Consider the following 27,626-nt stretch of genomic DNA (forward strand, 5'->3'; position numbering starts at 1 on the left):
GTCTGGTTTGGAGCTTCAGGTCCCCTCCTTTCTATTCTCCTACCCACACCCACTGTAACACAACTGTGGCTTCCCTGTCCTCTTAATAAGACCCAGTGCAAGTTTGAGAAATAGTACTTTACCTTTTGTCTGGGCACTTTGCAGCCTTCTGGACTTGAGACTGAATTCCACAACTTGCTTTCTCTCTCTGCATCAGAACTGGACATTTCTGTTGTACGTCATTCATCTGTGATACTGGATCAAATGTTCTCTCTGTCCATTAACCACAGGTGGCAATGGCCTGCATCCCTGCATTTGCACCCATTCACATTTGTTTCTTTGGCATCTCACTTGCTAACTGCCTTCACCTCTGCTTTTGCTCCACTTCTCTCCCTACAAATGCCTCTTTCAACAAAATGACCTGCAACCTATCCATGGCAACCATGGCCTCGACTGACAGATATCCCCTTTGTCCTATCCATCACCTCCACAACCCTCACACCTTCTCTGCAACTTATAAACGGACTTGCTTTCTGTCATAGCCAATAGTGATGACCTTCGACCTGCAATGTTAGCTCTGTTCCTCATTCCACTGATAATGCCTGCCCTGCTGCGTGTTTCCAGTATTTGCTGCATTTATAGTACATCCCATAAATCAGTCTGTCCTTTTGTTTTGGAGCAAAGTATCTGGGTATGGGGTCAGGACAGGGAAGAGGAATGGCGTGGGCAAGCAACAGGAATCCCGCAGAACAAAAATAGTGCTGTCAATTACATTGGCGAGACGGGTCACAGGTCAACTAGTCAAGATATCCCGAGTGCAAAAGGTAAACGGCAACTTTTTTGCGCAGTAAATTAAAATCCTCTCTGTGCTTTGGCTACAAAAAGGAACCTGACCCACAAGCATTGCTGAAAAAAAATCAACCTGGGTGTTCGGCCAGCTCAGCGGAGCACAACTTTCAATTAACCACCCCCACCCCGCCAGATTGTTTTCCAATCCCTCACCTTATTTACGACTTTCTGCTGCTGGGCATGTTTCTGTCGCAGGCTGGCCACCTCACGCCACAATGCTTCGTTTTCACTGCAAATGGCAAGAAACATTAACATTAATAATGCAGGATCATCACTGCATGATCAAAGATCACGTGTGATGGAATTCACAATCCTGTGGCAAGAATGCATGCAGAATGGTATCAAGCAACACTAAATCTTAGTTGGAGTAACTTTGTGGGTCAGGCAGCACTATGGAAGTGACAGGCGACGTTTTGGGTTGGGACCCTTCTTCAGTACAAAGCTGCTGCCTAACCTGTTGAATTACACCAGCACTTTGTCTAACTCAAGATTCCAGGATCTGCAGTTCCTTGTGTCTCCTGGTTCTTTGCTCATGAATAACTGGTATTACATCATCTTAATTTAGCTCCTTGAATTAGCTTTGCAGCACTGATTAAACTGAGCAATAGAAGGCTCATTTATTTTAATTAAAATGACCTCATGATACTGATTAGTAACATTCGTAGCAATGGAAGGATGACTATACTCATTACTGCTATATTTCCTTGAATTCATGACCATGTCTATTATGCAGGGAATATAGAGGGATATAGATTTTACTTCGGAGTCACGTGAGTGATTCCGTGAAGACCCCAGCTCCAGTGCGCATGCGACATTATCGCACAGCGTGCAGAACGCGGCAGCCAGCGGGAGTCGGGCTAGCTCCCGCATCCAAGGACGAGAGGTAAGTACTTACCTTAATCGGGCCTTGTGATTTTTGCTCCAGGGGGAGCAAAGTGAGGCATGGTGAGCGGGCCCCGTTTCGACTCCAGCGTGGGGCCGACAGTGACGGGGACAAGGTGCCACCCGGACCGCTAACGCTGCGGACCGCTGCAAGGAGCTGCGCCAATGCCGGTCCGCTGAACAGCTGTTCCGTACAGCCGCGGACCGGCGGGAAATTTTAAAAAACCCGACCGGCAGCCCTGCAGACTCCTGACCAGGAGAATCACCGCCCGGGAACCGCCACAACGCCGCCTGGAAAACGGCAGGCAGCCTCTACATGCAGGTAAGGGGAAATCTTACCAATTTACAGGTTCTACAGGAGCCATCTTCCTCCAAGCTGGAACAGGTTGGAGACAGCAAAAATGAGTATGTCTGTCTCCCCAAGCCAGAGGAGGTCATGAAGTTCACCTCCAGGAGAAGGACTGCCTGCCCAACTCCACACGAGGGTCCTTATCTGGGAGGCAGCCACCGGTAGCGGTGGAGCTATTTCAATGCTCCCGCTCACTCGACACCGAGCCGCTCCCTGTGCCGCCGGTGTAAAGGGGCACTGGCTGAATGCCAAGGGAGCTGACTCTTACCCCAGTGCTATTGCACTAGCCATCTCCCTTGTCGAGGGATTGATGTAACAGCGGAGTGGAGTGCTTTGCCTCCTCCCATTTAGCGCATCCTTTATGCTCCTTTTTTAAGGGCTAAGGAGGCCAGGGCTGGGCTGGCTTAAGTGCTGGGCAGGCGGACGAGAACAGCAGTATGCCAGGGGAGCAGGATCAGGAAGAGCCACTGGGTGTCGTGGGCCACTACATGGCTCCTCCACGCGACCATCTTCCCAACAAAAGCCCTGCAGGAACAGGCCTTTCCAGAGGCAAATCCGCAGGCAGCTGGGTCTCGTAGACTCACAGACAAGCAGCGAATTCTACAGAAGGTCAAGATGTTACCACCTTTGCTCGCCTTTGGTGCTGACGCCTAAGATGTTCCCATATTTGGGATACTCGACTGAACGATGGTGCATATAGACCTGCCCGCAACCCCGAATATATGGGGCTATGCAAACCGCTGCTGCGGGGAAGAGGGGGCAGGCTATGGGACGAGCAGGACATCACATCCAACACCCAGCTGGCAGCACCCCTCGGCATCCACCAGCAATATCAAACAAGGACTGGTGAAAGCCTGGTGACCGCTGCAGATCCCCATAGTTCTTTTTAGACGGGGCCCAGAGCGGAGCCGTGGGAAGATGCGCCGCCCCACCGACAGCACCAGCATACCAGCAAACTACGCCTTCATGAAAAACAACAAGCATGGAGGTAGGTAGTCTGGTTCCTCCCAGTTTACACTAAAACAAGGGTGTTCTACTAAACTGCATGGGGAGTGGGCTAAGCATGGGATGCTGTCACAAATAACCAAAATATACTCAACAACAGCATTAGAGGATAAAAACGAATTCAAATTGGGCATTTTACTGCCAGTTCAGCAATGCGCCCAAAGGGCTGTTTCTCCCTCTAAGAAAAGAGAAGTGAGAAGGCAAGCTGAACTAAACAGGCACATTACTAAACGGATTGGAATTTGTATCGAATATATTCACCAAAACTATAAAAGATGATGAATGTAGCATCATCATTGATCTAATATCACTAAATAAATCTGTTGAGTATATTCACTTTAAGATGGAGGTGGAGTTTTGTCACTGCCAGACATCTGATCTCCCTAGGATACCTATGGGGAGCGTTGATATGGGAGATGCTAACTATCTTATACCATACACTAGGATCATTATAGATACCTAAATATATTTACCTGGATCATGGATATCCCGGTTAGGGCAACCATGGGAGCATATAGCATTTCATATGGTCTAAACCTCCGCCCTAAACTATTAAAAATGGCCATGAAAATATTAAGAAAACAAGCATAATCATGGCACATATTGGATGATATCCTCATATTAGGGGAAACAAAGGAATTAGCTGTGGAGCAGTTCTAGCTACGAAACAGCTCCCTAAAGCTGAGGTTCATCCCACGCCCAGATAAACCAGAATTGAAGCGTTACTACCAAGGATTATCTGGGCTTCAATAACAATTCCGTCCATATGACTGTTACTTTGCCAAGACACTTGGGTCACTATAATCAAATCATGAATGTACCCACTGAAGCTATATCACAATTAAGGTGGTGGGCAGACATATATTTGGCATAGTTTTCAGCCCTATTATCATCACCAATCCCAACTTGGTTATTTTTAAAAACCAATGCCAGTACTTTAGGCTGGGGAGCAATTAAACTCCATATCCAGCACAGGTAACAGATGGACCAAGTCACAAACATCGTTACTACACATACCGGGCATCAACTTCTTGGGATTGGTGATCGCCTATTGGGCTAAAAAGCATATGCATTTCAAATGCAGCACGTACATATGTGGTTACGGATTGATAATACTATGGTGGTGGCTTATATCAACCATATGGGGAGCATAATAATCATTATTGTGCAACAAATTGGTCAAACAAATCTGTCAATGGTGTGTCAAAAGACATTTTAACTATCAGCTGCCTATGTCCTAGGAAGCTAGAACACAGTAGGAGACACCATGTCACGGGGTACAATTTATGATTACATTGAATAGATGTCATAACCCAAAATATCTGCTAAATTTATTAAGCAGTTTGAAAGCCAGATATCAATTTGGTTGCACAAGACGGAATCACCAGTAACCCATGTATGTGACTTAGGAACCAGATTAGAGGCAGCAGCGATAGATGCCTATACGCTGGAAGGGGGAATTTCTGCTTTGCCTTCCTCCCTTCTGCCTCATCCGTCGGGCACTTCGCAATACAGATGGGATCTGTCTCCGAGATATTGAACGTGCCCGACCGGCCTACAGCCATGGTTCCCAGTTCATCACGACACGGTGGGCGAGTCACCTATGGATTTCCCTAGTGGACCATGGTTGCTGACTCAACCCAGTATCAGGCATAAGCCACCCATGCCAGGGAAACATCAAACTCCTGGGTGCAGGTTTTGAATAGACCTTACCAGGGACTGGGATTATCCAAAGGAACCATTACCACCATGTCGGCATCCCTGCGAACAGTCACTAAAAGCTAACATGGGTAAAAATACTGCCACGACGCAGGGACAACGAACTATTCAACCACTGACGTATTGGAGTTCCTGGACCATCTACACCATGACTAAAAGGTGAGTTACAGTGCCGTAAATACAGCATGGAGCGCCTTATCTGCTTATCTAAAACCGCATGTCAGCAGAGCATGGGATCCCATCCACTGAAGGTAAACTTATCAAGGGCAACTATAATATATGCCCCAAACCCCCATGTATATACCCATGTATGGGATATTGGTGTGATATTGACATACCTCAGAGAATGGCACCAGCCAGATCCCTCATCTTGCTTAATCTATGTTTTAAAAAAGGCTCATGCTTATGGCTCTCGTACACGCTCAAAGAGTCCGGTCACTCCATAAACTAGACTGGATACATGGTGATTACCCCCAGACGCATCAAGTTCATATTTAGGTCTGGTAAAATCTAACTCGCAGGTATATGGATTCGGCACGAACTAGCAGGGTCGAGATCGCCTGTGTTTTTCCGTGCTGTAGTCATTATATGGCTATATGGACTAGGAACGCCCGATTCACCGGTGGGATTCCGGGCCTACCCACCAGAGTCCAGGTTGAGTGTGGTGACCCATCTACAACAATATATAGACACAACCCACAATCTTAGAGGGAGAGGAAAGCCTATGGGTCAACCAAAGAAACCCCAAGATGGGGTAACGAGCCAAACCACTCCAAGGTGGCTCAAGCAGGTACTGAAAGCTGCCGGAATAGATAATAATACATTTAATCCCATTCCACTAGGGCAGCATTGATATCAGCGGCTGAACGAATGGACATCCCGGTTGACCACATTTTCAATACAGCAGAATGGTCAAGGGAACCGCGTTCAGAACATTTTTTATTATAAACCGTTGATAAACCTGATTTAATTGCAGGAGAATATTACAAACTGCAATATTAATTTAAGCTCAGAGGAGCTCTGTTATGTTGTTATTGTTAACAAATACCTTTCTGTTTCTTTTGAAAGCAGATCCACTGGTTGATTACGATAACACTTCCTCCCTCATAAACTTCGGCAGTGAGTGAAATAAAAACTGTTACACGGTTTGAAATCACAGACCTTTGAAGTCTTCACGGAATCACTCACGTGACTCCGAAGTAAAATAGTAAGATTAAACGAGTACTTACCAGTACGAAGTTTGATCTGTATTTTATGAGGAGTTACGGTGAGGGATTAAGTGCCCGCCGCTCCCACCCTCATTATACAGATCAAGCTAATAAACTGATGTCTCGTGATCTTTACTATCTTACTTCAAATATTGTGTCTATTCTGTGATTTCACACCGCTGCTTCGAAGTATGCCGCATGCGCACTGGAGCTGGGGTCTTCACTTAATCCCTCACCGTAACTCCTCATAAAATACAGATCAAACTTCGTACTGGTAAGTACTAGTTTAATCTTACTATCAATGCAGGCAGAGATTAACGTCATCATGTTCACCACAAAGACTGTGGACCAAATGGCCTGTACCCGTCCTCTGCTGTTCCATAGTAGACACAAAATGTTGGAGTAACTCAGCGGGGCAGATAGCATCTCTGGAGAGAAGGAATGGGTGACATTTCAAGTTGAGACCCTTCTTCAGACTGCTACAGACATCTCTTGCTACTGTACTATTCTATGTTCTAAACCACAGCAAGTGTGGTGCTGTAAGTCGACACAGGTAGAAGATCGGCCATGATATTGATGAACATTTGAACAGGACACCTAAGCCTGCTCTGACATCCATCAATATCACAGCTGATCTTCTTTGGCCCCATTTTCCAGCACTAATCAAGGATTTATCATAGCCATACAGCACAAAGGCTCTTGGGCTCACATATCAAAGCCGATTAACCACTACCTATTTCTACAAATCCTACCTAGCAGCATTTGTGCCAAAACCTACTCTACAATTGTTTGATTGTTCTTTGTTTTGAGTGAACTCTGAGCAACCCCGTCCGCCATGGTAGAGAATTCCACAAGTTCACTGCCTTTTGAATGAGGAAATTTAACCTCAGCTCAGTAATAAATCGCCTCCACTATATTCTCAAACTGTGCCCCTCTGGTCCCCAAGAGTCCTCAGTCAGGGAAATCAACACCCTGCATCCATCCTTTTAGAGGTTTTGATGGGTTCTCCTTTCAATCTTCTAAACTCTAACGTACACGCTCCCAGTTTACTCCTTCTCTCCACAAATAACAAGTCTGAAGTAGGGTCCCAAACCCAAAACGTCACCTATCCACGTTCTCCTGTGACGCTGCCTGACCTGCAGATGTTGGAAATCAAAAATAAAAGCAAAAACTAGTTCTGGTTCTGCTTTGCTGAGTTAGAAATTGTTTCCAATCCTCAGATTGAATAAGAACATGAGGGGCAATTGTTTGGGTCTAACCAGAGGTCAAACGTGTTCCACTACAGTCCTGGGTTACTCTGGGTGAGTGTCACAGAGTAAAACAGCATGGAAACTGGCCTTCGGCCCAACATCTATGCTGACCCATTTGTTTACCCAAGTTACCCTCATTATATGCGTTTGGCCCATATTTCTTTCAACTGTACCCTTACATGTATCCATCCAAAGTTATTTTTGTAATGTTTTAATAGTACCCACCTCTGCCACTCCCACTGGCACGTTGTTCCACTTACCCCCCAGCCTCCATGTGAAAAAGAGTCGCCTCTCGGATCCCTTTTAAATCCTTCCCCCTCACTTTAAATCTATGTCCTCTAGTTTTAGACTCCACTACTGTGAAAAACACCATGACCATTCACATTATTGATTTTATTCATCTAATATTTATATAACTATCCCAATATTACATCATTGAGGTCCTGTTTTGTTACTTTCTACCAAAGTTCCCTCAGGACCTCATCCCTCTTCCTGCCTGTATTATTAATACCAATAAAGATCATGACCTCTGACTGCTCACCACCCACTTTCAGAATATCAGAATACAGTAAATTTCACTGAATATTTGAATACACTTAAACCCCGAGAGATGCACTTAGAAAGTATCCTGACTGGTAGCATTGTTGCCTGATACAAAATTCCAATGCATTAGAAAGCAAGAAGCTCGGAGAGTGGTGGACACAACCCTTATCCACCATCAAAAGCTGCCTTAAGATGGTGGCATTTAGCTACAAGGAACCCCAACAGCTGGGTCATTACACTTCTCAGGCTATGGTCAGGCAGGAGCACCAGAACCCTGAGGTCATATGCCACCATGGTCAGGAACAGTAATTTTCCCACAACTGTCAGGCTCTTGAACCAATCTGCACAACCCTTTTCCATTGTCTTTATGAATAATTTATTGTAATTTATGTATGATTTACATTTTTGTGCATTGTCTTTATCTGTGTACCTGTAATGTTTCTGGAAGCAAAGTTTTCATTGTACCTCTACATCACTGTATGAGCATACGACAATAAATTCAATTTGATTATAAGGTGCATTTCGCTTAAATGTTTGTTGTGCTTTAATGGCAAAAATGCACAATAATGCAAAAAGAAATCAGAATCAGTTGATGGTAAATAGTTTTTAACGTTGTGTTACAAATGCAACATGTACCTTCCCAAACATCTTTGCATTTTGATTTTGCAACAGGGAACAATAGTTGTAAGTTTCTGAGTTTACCTAAGGACAGCATGTTCTATGTTGTCAAGTGAAAGAAGTGAGTGTACTTGATAGTGTGAGCTCTACGAGGGTTTCTACACTTTACTTCTCCCTCCTAACCCCATTCTCCTGCCTTCTCCCCATAACCCCTGACACAGAGAGTTGTGAGTCTGGAATTCTCTGCCTCAGAGGACATTGGAGGCTGGTTCTCTGGATACTTTCAAGAGAGAGTTAGATAGGGCTCTTGAAGATAGCGCAGTCAGGGGATATGGGGAGAAGGCAGGAATGGAGTACTGATTGGGGATGATTAGCCATCGCCCACCGTGGGATCCAACATTAAGATCCGGAGCAGGGCCTTACATCGCCGGCACGGCCTTAACGGCCACGGGACTCACCATCGCCCGCCGGGGGCTTTGACATCGGGAGAGGATGGAGAGCAGGGGAGAGACAAGACTTTGCCTTCCATCACAGTGAGGAGGAGATTCACTGTGATGGATGTCTGTGTGAATTGAGCTGGTTGTACGTCTTGTAAAATTGTTTGTTTTTATTGTATGGCTGCAGAAACCAAAGTTTCTAACGGAAAAATAAAGTTCATTGAATTGAATTGAATGATCAAATTGAATGGCGGTGCAGGCTTGAAGGGCCGAATGGCCTACTCCTGCACCCATTGTCTATTGGCTATACCAGCTGGTAGTCATGTTTGGGGCAACGACAGGATAAATGCCCCTTTGATGTAGGTGGGAACCTCAGTCATCAGGCGCTGACTATTCCATCAAACTGGTCTGCAAAGGTCTTTAGTACTTGGCCAGGTAACTGTATGGGCCCGATGATTTATGTAGATTTACCCTCTTGAAGGATGCTTTGAGGTCAAACTCAAGACTGAGTTTACAGGATCGTTAGAGACTATTATCAAAGTGACCTTGGGCTATGGGAGCTCGTGTCAATGCGTCATTGAACCCCATTTAAAGCGCGCATGAAAGGTATCGAGCTCATCCGGAAGTGATGGCCGTTTCTGGTTACCCGGTTTCACCTTGCAGGAGGTGATAGTTGAGAGGCATCCATCTGTGACTTTAGCTGATCTTCAAGTTGTCTTACCATGCATTTGGTGGCCTTCAGGAAGTCATACCTGGACTTCTTGTACAATACTGGATCGCCAGCCTTACAAATGTAGCTGACCATAATTTCATACAGCTGAATCATTATTTTTCACGAGCCACCTACTGATAAAGGCATGTATGCTGCACGCCATCCTAACCACCCGATCTACTTGTGTTGTGACTTCCAGGGAGCTATCAACTTCAAGATTCAAGAGAGTTTATTGTCATGAAGTTGTGACTTCCAGGGAACTATCAACTTGTACCCCAAGAACCCTCCATACTTCACTGTTTAGCTACTTACTGCTTCATGTTTATCAGCTTGTTGTCCACATTTTCCTGCTTCCCTTTCATGATTTGGACATCACTTAGAATTTTACCTACATCATCTGAACGGACTTTCAGCTCTTCAGGCTTGACTGTTGATATCTGCAAATTTTAAAACAATGTTCCATTAATAGAAAACATTGCCAACGCATGAAATCAATCCAAGGAACACACACATGGTCACACTCCACATTATTCAAACACAAGGGGGGGGTGGGGATACCATCAGCCATGTTGAAGGGCAACTGGACACGTTGTAAAGCCCCTGGCCTGGAGTGGTCAGTATTGACCAGAGGTGATAAAATCACTCGGGTGTTTAAAAAAAAACCAGTGCATTCTCACCAGAGAATTATCAGACTGAAAACTCCAATGGGCCTGTCCCACTTAGGCGACTTTTTAGACTATGCAGTCGCCACATGTTCACGGGTGGTTGCCGGGGAGTCGCCTTCATGGTTGTGAGGAGTTCCCACATTCTGGGAACTAGCCTCATTATGTGTGGCGCAAATTTTTCAACATGTTGAAAAATTAGCGGCAACTAGGATGAAACCGCCATGGAGAATAGCGAGAATTCTCGAGCCGTAGGTGGGTCGCACAGAGGTCCTAGTGGGTTGTCAGGAGGTCGAAGGTTCTCGTAGGTTGTAGCCGCTGCTGATCGGTGAATTTCATGGGATCATTGGGGGGGGAATAAAATGTAAGCAGTAGTTTTCAGAACCAAGGATAACCGAACGATAATGTTAATGTCCGCAGAGCTTCACAACCTTGTATCTCTGGCTTCTTAAAAGTCGTCTCCACTCCTTGTCCCCCCTCTTTTAAAGGATTTACTGTACACTGTGCTTTTTAGCTTCTTAATTATAACGCCAACCTTCCTGTTCATCACAGTGTGTGTCTGTATCACATTGGCTTTGCACCATGTGAATTTCACTCAGCACTCTCCCAGCTTCCTAGCCCTGTTCAAGGTAGGTGTCACATTGGCTTTGTGTGTGTGTGAATTTCACTGTGTGACAGCGCTCCCCCCACTAGCCCTGTTCCCTGCCTGCATAACAGGCTGTGTGTGTGTGTGTGTGTGTGTGTTTTCCACTCTGACAGTCGCCGTTCCAGTTGCTGGTTTTTCAGGCAACTGCTGGCAACTTGACAGTCACCGGCAGTCGCCTGAAAAAAAAAACACCTAAGTGGGACAGGCCCATCAATGTTATTCTTTGACATAATAAGCTAGGGCTGCAGTAAAAGTTATATCAACAATGTGACAAAGTCACTAACCATGTTCCAATTTGCTCCAAACCAGGATTCCTAGGAAGATTCTTTTCATTCCCTCCCCACACCAAACCCAAAGATTTCCAGTTTCTTGGCTCCCAAGAACCTACTCAGGCTTGGGTCCTTCCTCTAAACAAATGCATGTTTTCGCCCAGGATAAAACTTGAGAGATCAATAATTAAGTGTGAGATTCTACCAAAGATATGCAAATTCACCCGGTGGAAAGGTTCTCTGGAATTAAAGAGACTCAAGATGGAGTCAATTATAACAACAGCCACGGTAAGTGAAACCCATTCCCATTCAAGAAATTAAACTACAAGCTCAAATGCTGTCAGAATTTGCCCTTAGAAAAGGGATCATGACCTGGTGTGATTTGGCTACACACAGTGAAGTTCAGATTTAGAGATGCATAGAAGCCAGTTCTCCTGTTTGCTTGGAAAGTTAAAAATATCATTGGAACAACCGCAAGAAAGGTGGAAGTTCTATAAAGCTATGGGGTTTCATTTGTCTAATTACTTTAAAGCTAAGTATATGGCTGAAGGATATGGGCAAAATGCAGGCAGGTGGGACTAGAAGAGATGGGACATGTTGGTCAACGTGGGCCTGTTTCCATGCTGTGTATCTATGACACTACGAGGTGTCTGCTTCCCAGCAAAGCCAGTCAACAGGCATCGAGTGTAGGGAGCACAGACCCAGGAGTGTAAACACAGCAACAACATTCCTCAATGCCTCTCAGGCACCATAGCTTGAATTTTAATCTATTCCAAAAATAACTTCCACCAACTAACAATTGTGCAGAAGACTGCAGATCAGCAGCATCTCCAAAATACCACACGAGTTGAGGTATTTGAAATTTTCCTCATCTGCACCTTTGAAATTCCTGAGCTCTACTTAGGGCAGTTACCTACAGATTGAGTAGACTGGTCCGGTTGATTAGTTCTGACTATCAACTGTGGGTATGAGTGGACAGATCAGCAGCTAACCTGTGGGATCGGTAAGTGAATGATGTGCAATGTTTGCATTGTCACTTTCCCTTTCACATTACCAGTGAGAGGCATGCCTTGACATACTGAAACTGCAATCTTAAATTGCCTCCCAAATGGAAATCCCATTGCAATTATTTTTTATTACAAAGATTCCACTTAAAATCAAAGTCTTGGGACAGTTTTATTTGGCTATCTGAATATCTTTTCCTTTTGACTCTTGTGCTCATTGTCACAGGCAACTTGTGAACCTCAAGACATACCGCACCAAAACAGGCACTTTGGCACAACTCATTCATGCCAATCAAGATGGCTACCGGAGCAAATCCCATTTTGCTGCATTTTCCCTACGTAGCTCCGAACCTTTCCTATCCATGCACCTGTCCAAAAGTCTTCTAATGTTGTAATCGTACCTGTCTCTATCACTTCCACTGGCAACTCGTTCTGTATACCCACCACCTTCTATGGAAAAACCTGCCCTTTCGATCCCCTTTAAATCTCTCCCATCAGCTTCCCCTCTGCCTATTAGCTTGAGACTCCCCTTCACTGGGAAGGCGACTGCACCCTATCCACATCCCTAAACTTCTGCACCTCGGACTGAGCCATCGACCTAAGGAAGTGCACTATAAACGCAACCCTGTTATCATCAACACAGCTGTTACTTAGATGGTCTATAGCTTCAAGTTCCTCAGCATCGAAATGAGCATCAACTTAACGTTGTCCATTTACACTGATGTGGTGATCATGAAAGCATGCTGGTAACCGCTCTGCTCTTGATGGGCAGAACCTGTAAAAAATGGTCCATCACACTGGCTCCTTGCTTCCTTCGATATTGTCCATCTTCGAGGTGTATTACATTCGGGAAGGCTGGAAGTACCGTCAAGGACGCCCAACACCCTGGCCATTCCCTTTTCTATCCTTTACCTTCTGAAGATACAGGAGTTTGAAAGTCCAGACATCCAGACTTAAGAACAGCTTCTCCCCACTGCTATCCAACTTCTGAAACAATCTTTTTCACCCCTCCTGGAGATACTGGATACTCTTGCACTCTTACTTTGCTTGGCACTACAAACTTTATACCATTCCGCTGTTCTGCACTGAATGTATTTATTGTTGTATTTATCATGACTGTATTTGTACTCTTTAGTCTGTGAGCTTCATGTGAACAAGCAATCTCATTGCACCCTGCTGTATATGACAATAAACTAATCTGTGTTTGAGGTGAGTATCCCAGCTCCTTTTGCATTTCCTATGACTTCACAGTACAGTGCCGAGCATATCCAAAATTCCCTGTTTTGACACACTGAACGAGCTGGTTGATTGCTTCAAGTTCCTCAGCATCGAAATGTCCAGCAATTTAATCTGGTCCATTCACACTGATGTGGTGATCAAGAAAGCATGTCATAGTACAGTACGGAGCAAGCCGCAAGAGCTAATTGGGTCATCAGAAGCAAATGCCCTTTCCCTACTGAATCCATGAAATATTTTAACTAGATAAAATAACACAAGCCATCTGCTGGAAAGCCTTGCATGCCCATGTGCTTCCGTCTCATGCAAATTGGCCGTATTAAGAGAATCACAGAAAATAAAATTGAAACAAATGCTGAACTTCCACATCTGTGAAAATGACATTGAATTCTTACTTTGTGGCAAAAACACTAACTAAAAATATCCTCGCAATAACCGCCCCTCTCCGGAAACCTACCAATAGCCGAGCATAGCAATTTACGAGCCACAGAATGATACAATTATAGTGGCTGGTGCAGTGAGCAGCAGGATTTGGTTTGGAAAGAAATATAGGGAATTTCTGTGGCTCTCAAGGGCAAGTCGCAGAAGACAAAGTTGAAACCCAAACATTTCACAACAACAAGGTGTAAAACATAACAAAACTTAATCTGCACTTACATTTGTCACCTTTCTCTTGATATTTTCCAGCAAGTGTTCCTGTCCCCGGATGAAGTATACATGTTGAAACTCCGTATCATCCTTTTCTGGTTTCACAAGTCCACCTTGTTCAATGTTTACAACTTTACGGAAACCATCTGGAGGCAGTAATGGTTCAAGAGAGACACGATCATTAAAATGAATAGTCACTTGAACTTAAGTCACCCATTCACTCAGTCCTGGGATTAATCGGGTTATGTGACATGTTAACCAAAAATAAACACCTCACATCAGCTGTTTATTTATGATGGCTGGATTTAAAGTAAACTTTCTTCAATGTTTGTTTTGGGAGAAAAAAACAAACAAACAAACATCCTGCCAGCAAAAGCAGGTCAGTAAACAGTGAGAGAAGTATCGGAAGGATGTGTCTGCTATAGGGTGCTATGTTACGTATGAATGAATGACCCAAGAAGGTGGTGGTAAAGGGAAGGTGGCAAAAGTTGATTAATCACAGCTGATCTGTCTGGAAAATATGTCAACAGAAGACAATGGTAATTCTTATAAATTCAGATGAATATAGGGCCAATCCACTCCCAAGACTGCTCCCTCAATCCAGGAATTAATCTAGTGAACAATCTCCAATACAGGTTCATCCCTCCCTAAATAAGGAGGCCAAAACTGAACAATGCTCTCGGAATGGTCACACCAGTTTTATTCAAGACCACTTTTACACTCCATCCCCCTTGCAACTAAAGGCATTGATCTTCCTATTATGTACTTGCATGCTTTATGTACTCCATAAGACACAGGAGCACAATTAGTCCATTCGGCCCCTCGAGTATGCTCTGCCATTCGATCATAGCTTCTCCCAATAACCACTGACACCCGTACTAATCAAGAACCTATCAATCTTTGCTTTAAAAATACCTAATGTCGGCCACCATAGCCACCTGCAATTCCATACATTCAACACCATCTGATGAAAGATACGGCCTTTTATTTTGAGGCTGTGTCCTCTGGTTCTAGGCTCTATTACCGGAAACATCCTTTCCACATCTCTATCGCTGTATCTCTAAACTAAACTAAAAATATCTACTCTTTCTGGGCCTATCATTATTCAGTAAGTTGCAATGAGCCCCCTCTACCCCCCCCCCCCCCCATCCTTATAAAGATCTACGAGTGCAGGCCTAGAGCCGTAACATGCTCCTCACACGTTAACCCAATCATTCCTGGGATTATTCTCGTAAACCACCTCTGGACACTCTCAAACGTCAGCATATTCTTCCTCAGATAAGAGGTGCAAAACGGTTCACAATATTCCAAATGCAGCCTGCCCAACACCTTATAAAGCCTCAGCATTACATCCTTACTTTAAGATTGTTAAGGGCTTGGACACGCTAGAGGCAGGAAACATGTTCCCGATGTTGGGGGAGTCCAGAACCAGGGCCACAGTTTAAGAATAATGTGTAAGCCATTTAGAACGGAGCCGAGGAAACACTTTTTCTCACAGAGAGTGGTGAGTCTGTGGAATTCTCTGCCTCAGAGGGCGGTGGAGGCAGGTTCTCTGGATGCTTTCAAGAGAGAGCTAGATAGGGCTCTTAAAAATAGCGGTCAGGGGATATGGGGAGAAGGCAGGAACGGGGCACTGATTGGGGATGATCAGCCATGATCACATTGAATGGCGGTGCTGGCTCGAAGGGCCAAATGGCCTCCTCCTGCACCTATTGTTTATTGTTTAATATTCTAGTCCTCTCACGATAAGTTGTAACATTGCCTTTGCCTTCCTTAATACCAAATCAACTTGGAAATTAACCTTTTGGGAATTACTTTTCAGCTCTCCCAAGTCTCTTTGCCTCTGATTTATGAATTTTATCTCCAATTAGAAGGTAGCCTACACTTTTATTTTTTCTACCAAAGTGCATGGCCATACTCCGATCCCTGTCCCACAACATTCTGTAGTACCTGTAGGAAGCAACTGCAGGAGCTGGTTTTTAACGGAAGATAGACACAAAAAAATTGGAGTGACTTAATGGGTTAGGCAGCATCCCTGGAGAAAATGAATAGGTGGAGTTTCAGGTCAAGACCCTTCTTCAGATTCAGTCACCTATTCCTATTCCTTATGTAGAACAGAACAAAACTTACCTGTGGAGCCATTGGGTCCCCGTTGTGAGGCCAGGCAAGTACACGGGAAAGAAAAAATAATGGCGATCAGAAAATCGGCAAAGGCCTCAACTGACGGGTTCCTTTTGTGACGAGCATGGGAACCATATCCCAACGGCGCAGATGCAGTCAATAGACAATAGACAATAGGTGCAGGAGTAGGCCATTTGGCCCTTCGAGCCAGCACCGCCATTCATGGCTGATCATCCCCAATCAGTACCCCGTTCCTGCCGCCTCCCCATATCCCCTGACTCCGCTATCTTTAAGAGCCCTATCTAGCTCTCTCTTGAAAGCATCCAGAGAACCTGCCTCCAGCGCCCTCTGAGGCAGAGCCGGCAAGTGGGGGCGCTGTTTTAAGTTAATTTAAGGTTTAAATGTCAATAACATAAATCTGAACGAAACTTGGCTAATGGACATCGCAGGACAATGGTGAGTAAGGTGGGTCTAAAATTGTAGCGCTATCGTGTAGTTTTGGGAACAAATATAGGTACAAACAAACCAGAAAACAAAACAAGCAAACAAAAACAAACAAACAAGATGAGAATTTTAGTTATTATTTATATAACCCCTTTCCCCCTCTCCTCCTCCCTTCCCCATCATTTCCCCTACTCTGTCACTCCCTCCCTCCATAATCCCTCTCCCCTACCTATCTCCCTGCTCCCCCACTCCTCACCTCCCCCCATCCCACTAAACACAATGTTTAAATAACATTAAACAACGATCCTCGTCCTCTCCTCCTCCCCACCCCCACTCCCTCCCTCTCCTTACAACAATGTAATAAACCTCTTATTGCACTGCGAGTCTTGTCATTTGGTAACATTAAAACTTGCCCTGCCCGTTACAATGTAAACAAATGACAGGACTCCCAGAAGGAAAAGAGAAAGAAGAGGGAGGGTGAAGAGGAGCGGGAGGGAGTGCTGGGGATGAGGGGAAATGAGCCACGCCTGCGCAGTTGGGGGCTGTGGGTGCATGGTGGAATATTGCGCTGGGGGAGCGGGTGAGTGGTGGATTATTGCGTTTGGGGAACGGGACCCAACATGTCCCACTTTGTAAAAAAATAACTAAAACTCTCACATTGTTTGTTTGTTTTTCTTTGTTTGTTTGTATCTATATTTGTTCCCGGAACTCTGACAAAACGGTACACAATAGCGCTACAATTTTTGGCCCACCTTACTCACCATTGTGCATTGTATCAAGTTTCGTTCAGATATATGGTATATTTTACAAGTTATTCATATCTTAAACAAAAAACAAAAAAAAACAAAAAAATCACGTTTCACTTTAAAACTTGCCCTGCCCGTCACAGTGAAAATGTTGATTTTTAAAGTGAAAAGTGATTTTTTTAAAAAGTTTAAAATGTGAATAACTTGTAAAATAACATCAATCTGAATGGAACGCTGCTGTGTTTTTGAAAACTGAGTTTTTAAAAATGTAAATAAGATCCCATTGTGACGTCATTGTGAGGTTGAACACGGCTGACATTGTGGGTAGTTTATGTAAATGAGATCCCATTGTGAAGTCATACGCTGCTAACGGCCAGTGCAGATGGAAGAGATGTGTATTTTGTTAAGTTTAAAAATGTGATTAACTTGTAAAATATACCATAAATCTGAACAAAACTTGATACACCATTGGACAATGGTGAGCCAAAAATTGTAGCAATATACTGTACCATTTTGGCGTAATTTCCCGTACCCTCAATCACTCCTTCCCTCCATAACCCCTCTCCCATCCCTACCTCCCTCCTCTCCCTCTATCTCCCTGTTCCCCCATCCCACTCCCCTACTAAAGACAATGTTTAAATAACATTAAACAACAATCTTCTCCCTGTCCTCCCCCCCTCCCACTCTCTCCTTACAACCATGTAACAAATCTCTTATTTGCACTGGGAGTCCTGTCTCCCCTTCCCATTCCCTCTCTCCCCTTACAACAATGTAACAAATCTCTCATTGCACTGGGTGTTCTGTTATTTGGTAAAATTGTAACAGGCAAGGCAAGTTTTAAAGTGAAAAGTTTGATATTTTAAAGTTTAAAATGTGAATAACTTGTAAAATATAACATCAATCTGAATGGAACGCTGCTGTGTTTTTTAAAACTGTCTTAAAAAAATGTAAATGAGATCCCATTGTGATGTAATTGTGGGATGGAACACTGCTGACGGGCAGTTTATGTAAATGAGATCCCATTGTGATCTCATTGTGGGGTGGATTACTGCTGATGGGCAGTTTATGTAAATAAGATCCAATTGTGACATCATACGCTGCTTACAATGCAGATGAAAGATTTTTGTCAAATTTGGGTAATGTTTAAAATGTGAATAACGTAAAATATACCATCAATCTGAACAAAACTTGATACACCACACACACACACACACACACACAATGGTAAGTATGGTAGGCCAAAAATTGCAGTGCTATCGTGTACCGTTTTGGCATAATTTCAGGAGCACACCCCGAACAGACATAGAAACAAACAATTTTTGTTTTAGTAATGTATAGATAAATTTTCCCACCTTCCTTTGCATCATAGACAATAAATGTGACCCCAGTAAAATGATAGGCATTTGGAACTCTTGACTGAATGTTTTCCGGAATGGAGGCCTGTGACCAGTGGTGGGCCACATGGATCACCTTTTAGTGTAGGAGGTGGTAATTAATTTTTTTTTTTTTTTTTAATGGGTGTATAGTCAAGTTAGTGGAAAGCACTTTTAAAGGGGCTATTGTGCCATTAGCAGCACCAGGTTTCCAGGATCTTTGCTTGCACCAATGCAGTGCTGTGTTACAGAGGGAGCGATGATTACTGAACAAGATTACAGGCCCAAGAACCTTAGCAAAAGACCAGACCAGAGGCAGTGCACGATCGGACAAGGTTTTTATTTCTGTACCTCATTTGTAACTAAACAGTGCCAACTCCCATATAGATACCACACTGCCATGGGCATACTTACAACAAAAAATAAATAAACACAGGATTTTCCACCTGTCACTACTTACACATATTGAGTTGTCGCACAAAACTGGCCATGTTGTTGTGCTTGAAGTATTTTGGAAGCACTTCTTTCGCAAAACGTCCTTGATCAAAGACATGGAAACTGTTGCCACTCTGTGGAGACCAAAGGAAAGTATGAGTAAAGGCAGCAGACCCAGACTGGTTGATCTATTAAGAGTTGAACTGTAACTTTATCTTCCAATACACACGTACACATGTATTATGTTCACAATAGAGTTAAAGCCAATGAATCAAAACAAGATTAGTGAGGATAACAGATATTAGAAATAAGAAAGTCCTTAGCTTTCATTATTAACTTTTCCTTCTCCAAAAATATAGTTTGACCTGCTGAGATTTTCCAGCCTCTTCTATTTTTGCTTTAGACATTTTTTCAACTACATTTCTGTTTGGTCAGTCAACATCATAGAGATGACAAATATTATTGGCCAGATTCCAGTGTATTGCAGAGAACAGTTTCCATGTCCACCAAATAAACTATTGAGCACATTAAAGACAATTAACGTTTTGTATTAACGTATTGATGCTGTGGATGCTTCTCACACCAATCAAGCTGTAAATGATAAATCTACAGCCCAAATTCCTAGTGCACCTGGGTTCCTTGCCAGAACAGTCCTCGTGTGGGATGGAAGATTGCCACCTTCATGTGGTCTGTCCTGTTTCGATTAATGCAATCAATCCGGCGTGCACAATCAAATAAGATCAAATAAAACAAGTTGTCCGACAACTTTAGGCTGTGTATGCCATACGCAAGAAGAAGAAGTCCTCGCGTACCCGCTCCCAAAATCTAATTCATTTTCAAAACCTACCTCACTTCCTTTAAAAAGATCTAACAGTACCTGCCTCAAACATTTCATTTGACAAATAATTTTATGTTGCAATGTCTAATGCTTCTTACCTATGATGGATCGCAACAAAGCAATTAAACCATGCAACTCCAAGAAGCTAGGTCAGCTAGAATTGGCAGAGTGGGTGGGGTTGTTGATAGTGTGGAGGGTAGTCTTAGGCTCCAGGGCGATATCAATGTGCCGGTGAAAAGGGCTGAGAAATGGCAGATGGAGTTTAATCCTGAACATGTGAGGCAATGCATTTTTGGAGTACAAATGAGGCTGGTACATACCCAAAGAATGGCAAGGTCCGAGATAGTATTGTGCAACCCAGGGATATTAGTGTGCAAGTCCATCACGGATATAGTTGTGCTGGACTTTTCTAAAGCATTTGATGTCATCCCACACCAGAGACTACTTCGGAAGCTTGACTTCTATGGTATTCGTTCCAACACGAAACGATGGATCTCCAGTTTCCTGACAAAACATCTTCAGCGTGTGTGTGTGAACGGAAAGAGCTCCAATTGGCATCCAGTGTTGAGTGGTACACCACAGGGCACAGTACTTGGCCCACACCTATTTTTGCTTTACATAAATGACATCCATGAAAAAGTCGCAAGTACGACCAGACTTTTCGCTGATGATTGTTTGCTGTACCGTCCAATTAAGTCAGCTGATGATGAAGATGCTCTCCAAAAGGATCTCGATACTATGGTTGAGTGGTCACAACAATGGGGCATGCAGTTCAACCCTTCCAAATGTGAAACTATGCGTGTCATCAGAAAGAGGAATCCAGGCGAAACATCTTACAATATACTTGGTACCACCCTTGAAGAATCCAAACAAACCAAGTATCTTGACATCAAATTGCAGAATGATCTGCGTTGGAATGGTCAGACTCATCATGCAACGGTGAAAGCAACTGGTGTCCTAAACTTTCTGAGGCGCAACTTTCATCATTGTTCAACTTCTGTCAAGGAGAAGCTATACTTCACCCTCGTTAGACCTCATTTGGACTACACAGTTGCAGCATGGGACCCATACACAAATAAAAACATTTCTTCCATCGAACGTGTCCAAAGACAGGCAGCTCGATTTGTTACTAACACCTATGAGAGAGAAGCGAGTGTCACCAAACTTCTGAATTCTCTGGGGTGGAACCCTCTCCAAGACAGACGTGAAGCTCACCGTTTGACCTGTTTTTACAAAATGTTAAATGGTCAGCTCGATGTAGACTACAAGACCTACACCAAACCCAAACCAATTAGGAGCAGATGAGGGCATTCGATCCAATTTGTGATCCCAGCTACAAAGACAGATGTATACAGCAATTCGTTCTTCCCCCGCACAATTAAAGCATGGAATAATCTCCACCTAACTATAGTTACCCAACCAGATGCAACTAAATATAAAGTAGTTCTTTCTTCCCAATAACCCTTTCTGGCTTAAGCCCTCCCTTCACCACCTCCAGTTTATATTCCATTTGGAATATTTTGGAGGACCAAGAAACCTAAAACCAAGATCCAAAGATCCTTGAAGATGGTAATGCAGGAGCATAATGTAATGAAAAGAGCATGTAGACTACTGGCCTTCATTAATCGAGGCACTGGATGAATGTACAGGGTTCTTACTTTCAACTTTATAAAACATTGATCAGATCCCAGCTGGAATATAACATGCAGTTCAGATCACCATATTATAAGTAGTGCCTGACAGCACTGGAGTGGGGGCAGAGGAGCTTCACAAGGATGTTGCCTGGGATTGAGCAGTTCAATTTACGAGGGGAGGCTAGATATGTTGTCCCTGCAGCCGAGGAGGTTAATAGAGGTATATACATAAGGGGTATGAAGATGGCAATTGGTCAGAAACTTTACCCATTGTGTCAGAGTAATACAGCAAGAAAACAGGCCTTCATCAGTCCAACTTATCCAACCAAGATGCCCATTTAAACTAGTCCTATTTGCCCAGGGACGCGATCCGGGCCAGTAACTTTCCACGGTTTCACTCCCAGGAAGGCTGATCTTATGTCTGCCACAGTAGCCATCGGTACAGGCGCACACATGACAGGCAGGGCAGGTGATGTTCCTCCACTGACCCTCTGATCAGTGGGCTTAGATTGCATTGAGCTCATTGGGGAGGGACCCATTGTTGCCAATGATACTCTCCACCTTTGCTTTAGTAGCGTGTAATTGTGTGCAAGCCTTGTCACAATCTACAAGAGTCTGTATCACTGCCTTGGGACTCCAGTTTGATCCAGAATCCCCTCATTTCACCCTCATGTCAGCCTTAATGGCTTTGTGAAAGTCAGATCAATTTCTTGTTTAAGAAAGAACTGCAGATGCTGGAAAAATGGAAGGTAGACAAAAATGCTGAAGAAACTCAGCGGGTGAGGCAGCATCGATGGGGAGAAGGAATAGGCGACGTTTCGGGTCGAGACCTTTCTTGCACCACTTGAGATTGTTTGGCTTGAACTCTGCAGACTTGCACTTCACCTGGGAGTGGACCTCATGGTTCATCCATAGTTTCAGGTTGGGAGCACTTGGACCATCTTCTTTGGTACATAGTCCTCTATACACTTGCTGATTAAGTCTTTGATAGTAGTGCACATTCACCTAGGTAAGCCTCAGAATTCTGTAATAAGCATCACTCCACAGACCCACAACCTCAAAGGATTTTACTCAGACCAGCATTGTATGACTTTCTGTACCCAATCTTCTCGCTTCAGTTTCTGTTTGTAAGCAGGGAGCAGAAGTACGGTCAAGTCTCATGTTGTGTGGGGTCGTATATTCTCCATGTAATTGCCTAGATTTCCTCTGGGTGCGCTGGTTTCCACCCAATCAGCATTTTTCACGATAATTTGATAGTTCATTTACACCATGTCTGTGGTTAGCAGGCAAATTGGGAATTAATGGGTAGACAAGAGATTTTTTTTTTTGATTTTTTTTTAAAGATAAATGGGGGAAATCAGAGGAACTCTGATGTGCCAAATGGCCTTGTGTCTTAAGGAAACATTCCAATTACATTTCAAGCACATTGCAGGAAATAGCGAATTTCTTAAAATTTCTCTGCCAGACGTTGTACTCAAATGGTATACAAAATGGCTCCAGTAATCTTTGACATTATCACATGGTATTAGATGTAAATTGATTCATCCCCTAGTTTATGAATCAGTACTGGTAAAAGGCTATGGCACAGGGTGTACTGGAGGCAGGATTCCCAATGCCTACCACATTACTGTTACACCAGGGTGCGTAGGAAAGAACTGCAGATGCTGGTTTAAATCAAAGGTATCAGGGAGGCTGAATTCTGAAAGACCAAATTGTTAAACGGCCACTATTAATAGACTGGGCCAGTGGAAAATGGTGAGTGAGCCAATTTTCCAAATTGGCCCATTTAACCTACACCTCACCATATACCCATCTCAGATGCATCTAGCCATGGCGATGTTGACCAAAGTGCACACCACGTAATCATTAACCAAAAAAACAAACCGCTGGAGGGATTCAGTGGATCAGGCAACATCCGTGGAGGCAGAGGAATGGTCAAAGCTTCAAGTCATGGACTGGGACAATCATTAAATCCCATCATTATTCAAAGGAAAAGTTCCAGCTTGAATGGAATTAATTCAGAACAGTCCTGTCAGTTCAAAAAACCGAGCATTATTGAAGCATCAGGGACAGAAACAGCAGAGTTTTATTCTAGAGAGGTTGGAAACTCAAGGCGTAGCATATCCTTGCCAATCAATGAAGGCAGTATCATTGAACATGCTGGAACATACGGCATATACCCAGCAAGCTGCAAATACAGGAGCGAATATGTGCTAAATAGTAAAAGCAAGATATAGTTGGCAGAGGTATACGATCCTACAATTTGTTTCAGCCATAGTCCAAACTGAGCAACAGTGACTGCCAATGACAATCAATAATATCAAATGCTTTACTCTCATATGTCCAGAAACAGAACATTGAAATTATTACTTAATTTGACCTAACCTGGCATTAAGGAGTGTTCAGGACAGATAGCACAATGGGCTAAGAGTTCGGCTGGCGACCGGAAGGTAGCCGGTTCAAATCCCGCTTGGAGTGCATACTGTCGTTGTGTCCTTGGGCAAGACACTTCACCCACCTTTGCCTGTAATGGAATGTAATTACGGCGGCAGGCGCGGGCACACCGCGACGCCCTGTGTCTCCCTTTCAAGGGAGATGCGAAAAAAAATGCATTTCGTTGTCTCTGTACTGTACACTGACAATGACAATAAATTGAATCATTTCATTTCATTTCTGATACAATTTAATCGTTGCACTAGATGCTGCCTGACCAAGCCTGTGACCACTCTTGTGCAAGCTCCAGTTGTACTAATCTTGTATGGCTCTCAAGGTCACTGTCTTGGTTGATCCACAGGATCAAGTTTGTGCAGCAATTAAGCAGTATGTAGGGCAAGTTTCACCCACATTAAGATGTCTATGTAGACAAACCTTTACACGTTTCTCCAGCATTTAAAAGTATATTTTCCTATTCTTCCTACTACTCACAAGTCATGCCATTGGAAGAACTGTTCAGCATTTCTAAATCCCTCTGAAAAGAGAAATTGTTAAAAACTGAAAATTTAAAATCATTAATCTATTGTTAATTAAAAGCTTGTCCAGTGAAAAAAAAATCTGCACATTAAGGTCACTACTTCAAGATTCTCATTTTAATGAATAGGGCTGCATGATAAGGAACCTCTGGCTCCTTGGTTCAGTAATATATGGATCCAGAGCTAAATCAAGAGCAGCGGGGCAGCTCAAATGAATGGGCACTGATTTCCAATGTATTCCTGACCTGCACTACAGTGAGATGTCAGCAAAGCATCAAACACACTGCCATGCACACTGTAGGCAGCCTTTAGCTTGCTCTAGCCCAATTAAAATGAAGGAAATAAACAAACCTCACAAAAAGATGTCTGTTGTTTTTAAAGATATCAATAATCCTACCCCAGGATATCACAGGGCTACACACAAGGATTAACCATCATCAGCTACTTCAATTACTTTTCCCTCTCCTCTACACCAACGACTGCACCTCCACAGACACCTCTGTCAAGCTTCTTAAGTTTGTGGACGACACAACCCTGATTGGACTGATCCAGGATGTGGAGGAATCTGCCCACAGACAGGAAGTGGCACAGCTGGCGTCCTGGTGCCATCGCAACAACCTGGAGCCCAATGCTCTTAAGACAGTGGAATTGATTGTATACTTTAGGAGAGCTCCCCCTCCCCTCACCCCACTCACCATCAACAGTCACATCTGTGGAGTCTTTTAAATTCCTGGGAATCATCATCTCCAAGGACCTTAAATGGGGGGGGCCACAGTCGACTCCACAGACAAAAAGGCACAACAGAGGATGTACTTCCTGTGGCAGCTGAGGAAGCACAATCTGCCACAGGCAATGATGGTCCAATTCTATACGGCCATCGTAGAGTCTGTCCTCACCTTCTCCACCATGGTCTGGTTTGGCCCAGCTACCAAGCACGATACCTGGAGGCTGCAGCGAATCGTTCGATCAGCTGAGAAGGTTATTGGCTGCAACCTTACCTCCATTGATGAACTGTACACTGCAACGGCCAGGAAGCGAGCGGGTAAGATCATCTCTGACCCCTCTCACCCTGGCCACAAACTCTTTGAATCACTTCCCTCTGGAAGGCGACTCCGGACTGTCAAAGGTGTCACAGCCAGACATAAAAACAGCTTTTTTTCCACGAGAAGTAGCTCTACTCAATAACCAAAAATCTGTAGCCTCCTTTTGCTGTGGTATTTTATTTAATTCACATGTTTAATCAATAATGTTTTATTATTAATGTTTGTGTCATTCCTAATTGTCACTGTATGTCATGTTGTCACTTGCGGCCGGAGCACCAAGGCAAATTCGTTGTATGTGAATACTTGGCTAATAAACTTAAACTTTTCTAATGTCAGAAGTTGAGATGCTCACAGATGATATAATATTAAATTCCTTTAGAATGGAGAATGGAAATTCCTAAAGATGGAGCAGGCCGTAGTTAATCTTTATAATTTACCTAATATGTAGCGTCAATGTTATGTAGAGTCCTGGAATTAGACAACACAGAAACAAGCCTTTCTTCTAGTCTCATCAATGCCAACCAAAGTATCTATCTGAACTAGTTCCATTCATCGGTGTTTGACCAATATTTTGGGTTTAGGGTTATGTTTATTACTTTCACGTACCGAGATACAGTGAAAAGTTCTGTTTTGAATGCAATCCAAAGAACAGATATACCATAGATAAATACCATCAAGTTAAAGTCAACTAGAATAAATAGAGTACAGCGGGAAATCCAGAGTGCAGAATATAGTTCTCAGCATTGTAGCACACCTGTTCCAGAGATAAATTTCTATGTCAGCAATAGAGTAGCATTGATTCAATAGCAACCTATATGAGACAGGCCATTCAGAAGCCTGATAGAGGGGAAGAAGCTGTTCTCGATTCTGGCTGTGCGTACTTTTAAGCTTCTATATCTACTGCCTCAAATTCTTCCTCCTCCATAATGTTAAGGTTCATTTCTTAAAACAGACAACTCACAATAGGTTAGTTAAACCAACACAAGCTTTACTGATCATTAGCCGGCGAGAGTGCCAGGGACACAAAGTCAAGTATGCAACAGATACTTAACCCTCCTGAGCCACCACTCTAATGAATGAAGACATACAACATATTTTTATAGTATTTTGGAAACGTGGTCACATGTTTACACAGCAATGACGTTTAACACAAATAAATCAGAGTATACCCATTCAAAGTATTCCTATCACTGACACAATACACTTGTCATCTTGTGGTTCTATCAATCACAAACTGTTGATCACAAATTTTGAAACAAAAGGAAAGCCCAACATTTACAATTCCGTCTTAACAACGTAATCATGATATCGGCTACCAACTAGAAGGCTTTTGTTTACAGAAGCTACCACCTTCTCAGGAAATACATCCTCTCTCACTATTGAAATGTTTCATTTGCTTGGGCATAACAGGAAGCAGCCTGAATGCAGGCCTCCAATTTCCTGATTCCCACATCTTTGCAGCTTCAGCTTATTTCAGAACCTAAAAAAGTCAAGGTAATCTTTTACTTAATAAATTCTAATTATAAAATATTTCGCTATTAACTAGGATATTACCAATAATTAATTCAAGACCTCATCAATTTCCTCTGGTTCCACATGATAACCAAATCAATTCAGAATGGGATCTGTTTTCTCCCTAGTTACCCAGTTGCTAAATATGCAACTGGGTAACTAGGGGAAAAAACTAAGGGAAAACTGGGTAACTAGGGGAAAAAAACATTTTTCCTTCACTCCATAGATGCTGCTGCACCTGCTGAGTCTCCAACATTTTTGTGTACCTGCTAAATATGCACATTGCATTCAGAAAGTATTCAGACCCCTTCACCTTTTCCCTTTTTGTTACGTTACAGCCTTATTCTAAAATGGATTAAACATTTTTTTTTAAATCATCAATCTACACACAATACCCCATAATAAAAAAGCAAAAACAGGTGTTTTTTTTTGCAAAGTCATTATAAATAAATAACTGAAATATTACATTTATATAAGTATTCAGACCCTTTACTC

General features: G+C 43.3%; 1 protein-coding gene across 2 annotated transcripts in view; it reads right to left on the minus strand.

Annotated features, from left to right (window-relative positions):
• hsf1 (heat shock transcription factor 1) overlaps window positions 1-27,626 on the minus strand; it is an 89,292-nt gene that overhangs the window by 45,405 nt on the left and 16,261 nt on the right. For both annotated transcript variants that reach the window (XM_055665402.1, XM_055665408.1), the window contains exons 2-5: window positions 19,161-19,269; window positions 14,026-14,162; window positions 9,864-9,988; window positions 982-1,057 (exon numbers count right to left, since the gene is read on the minus strand). In XM_055665402.1, coding sequence (XP_055521377.1) covers window positions 982-1,057; window positions 9,864-9,988; window positions 14,026-14,162; window positions 19,161-19,269 — 447 coding nt within the window. The remainder of the gene's footprint in view (window positions 1-981; window positions 1,058-9,863; window positions 9,989-14,025; window positions 14,163-19,160; window positions 19,270-27,626) is intronic.

The sequence above is a fragment of the Leucoraja erinacea genome, chromosome 2 (genome assembly GCF_028641065.1).
Source record: "Leucoraja erinacea ecotype New England chromosome 2, Leri_hhj_1, whole genome shotgun sequence".
In the NCBI taxonomy this organism is placed as follows: Eukaryota; Metazoa; Chordata; class Chondrichthyes; order Rajiformes; family Rajidae; genus Leucoraja; species Leucoraja erinaceus.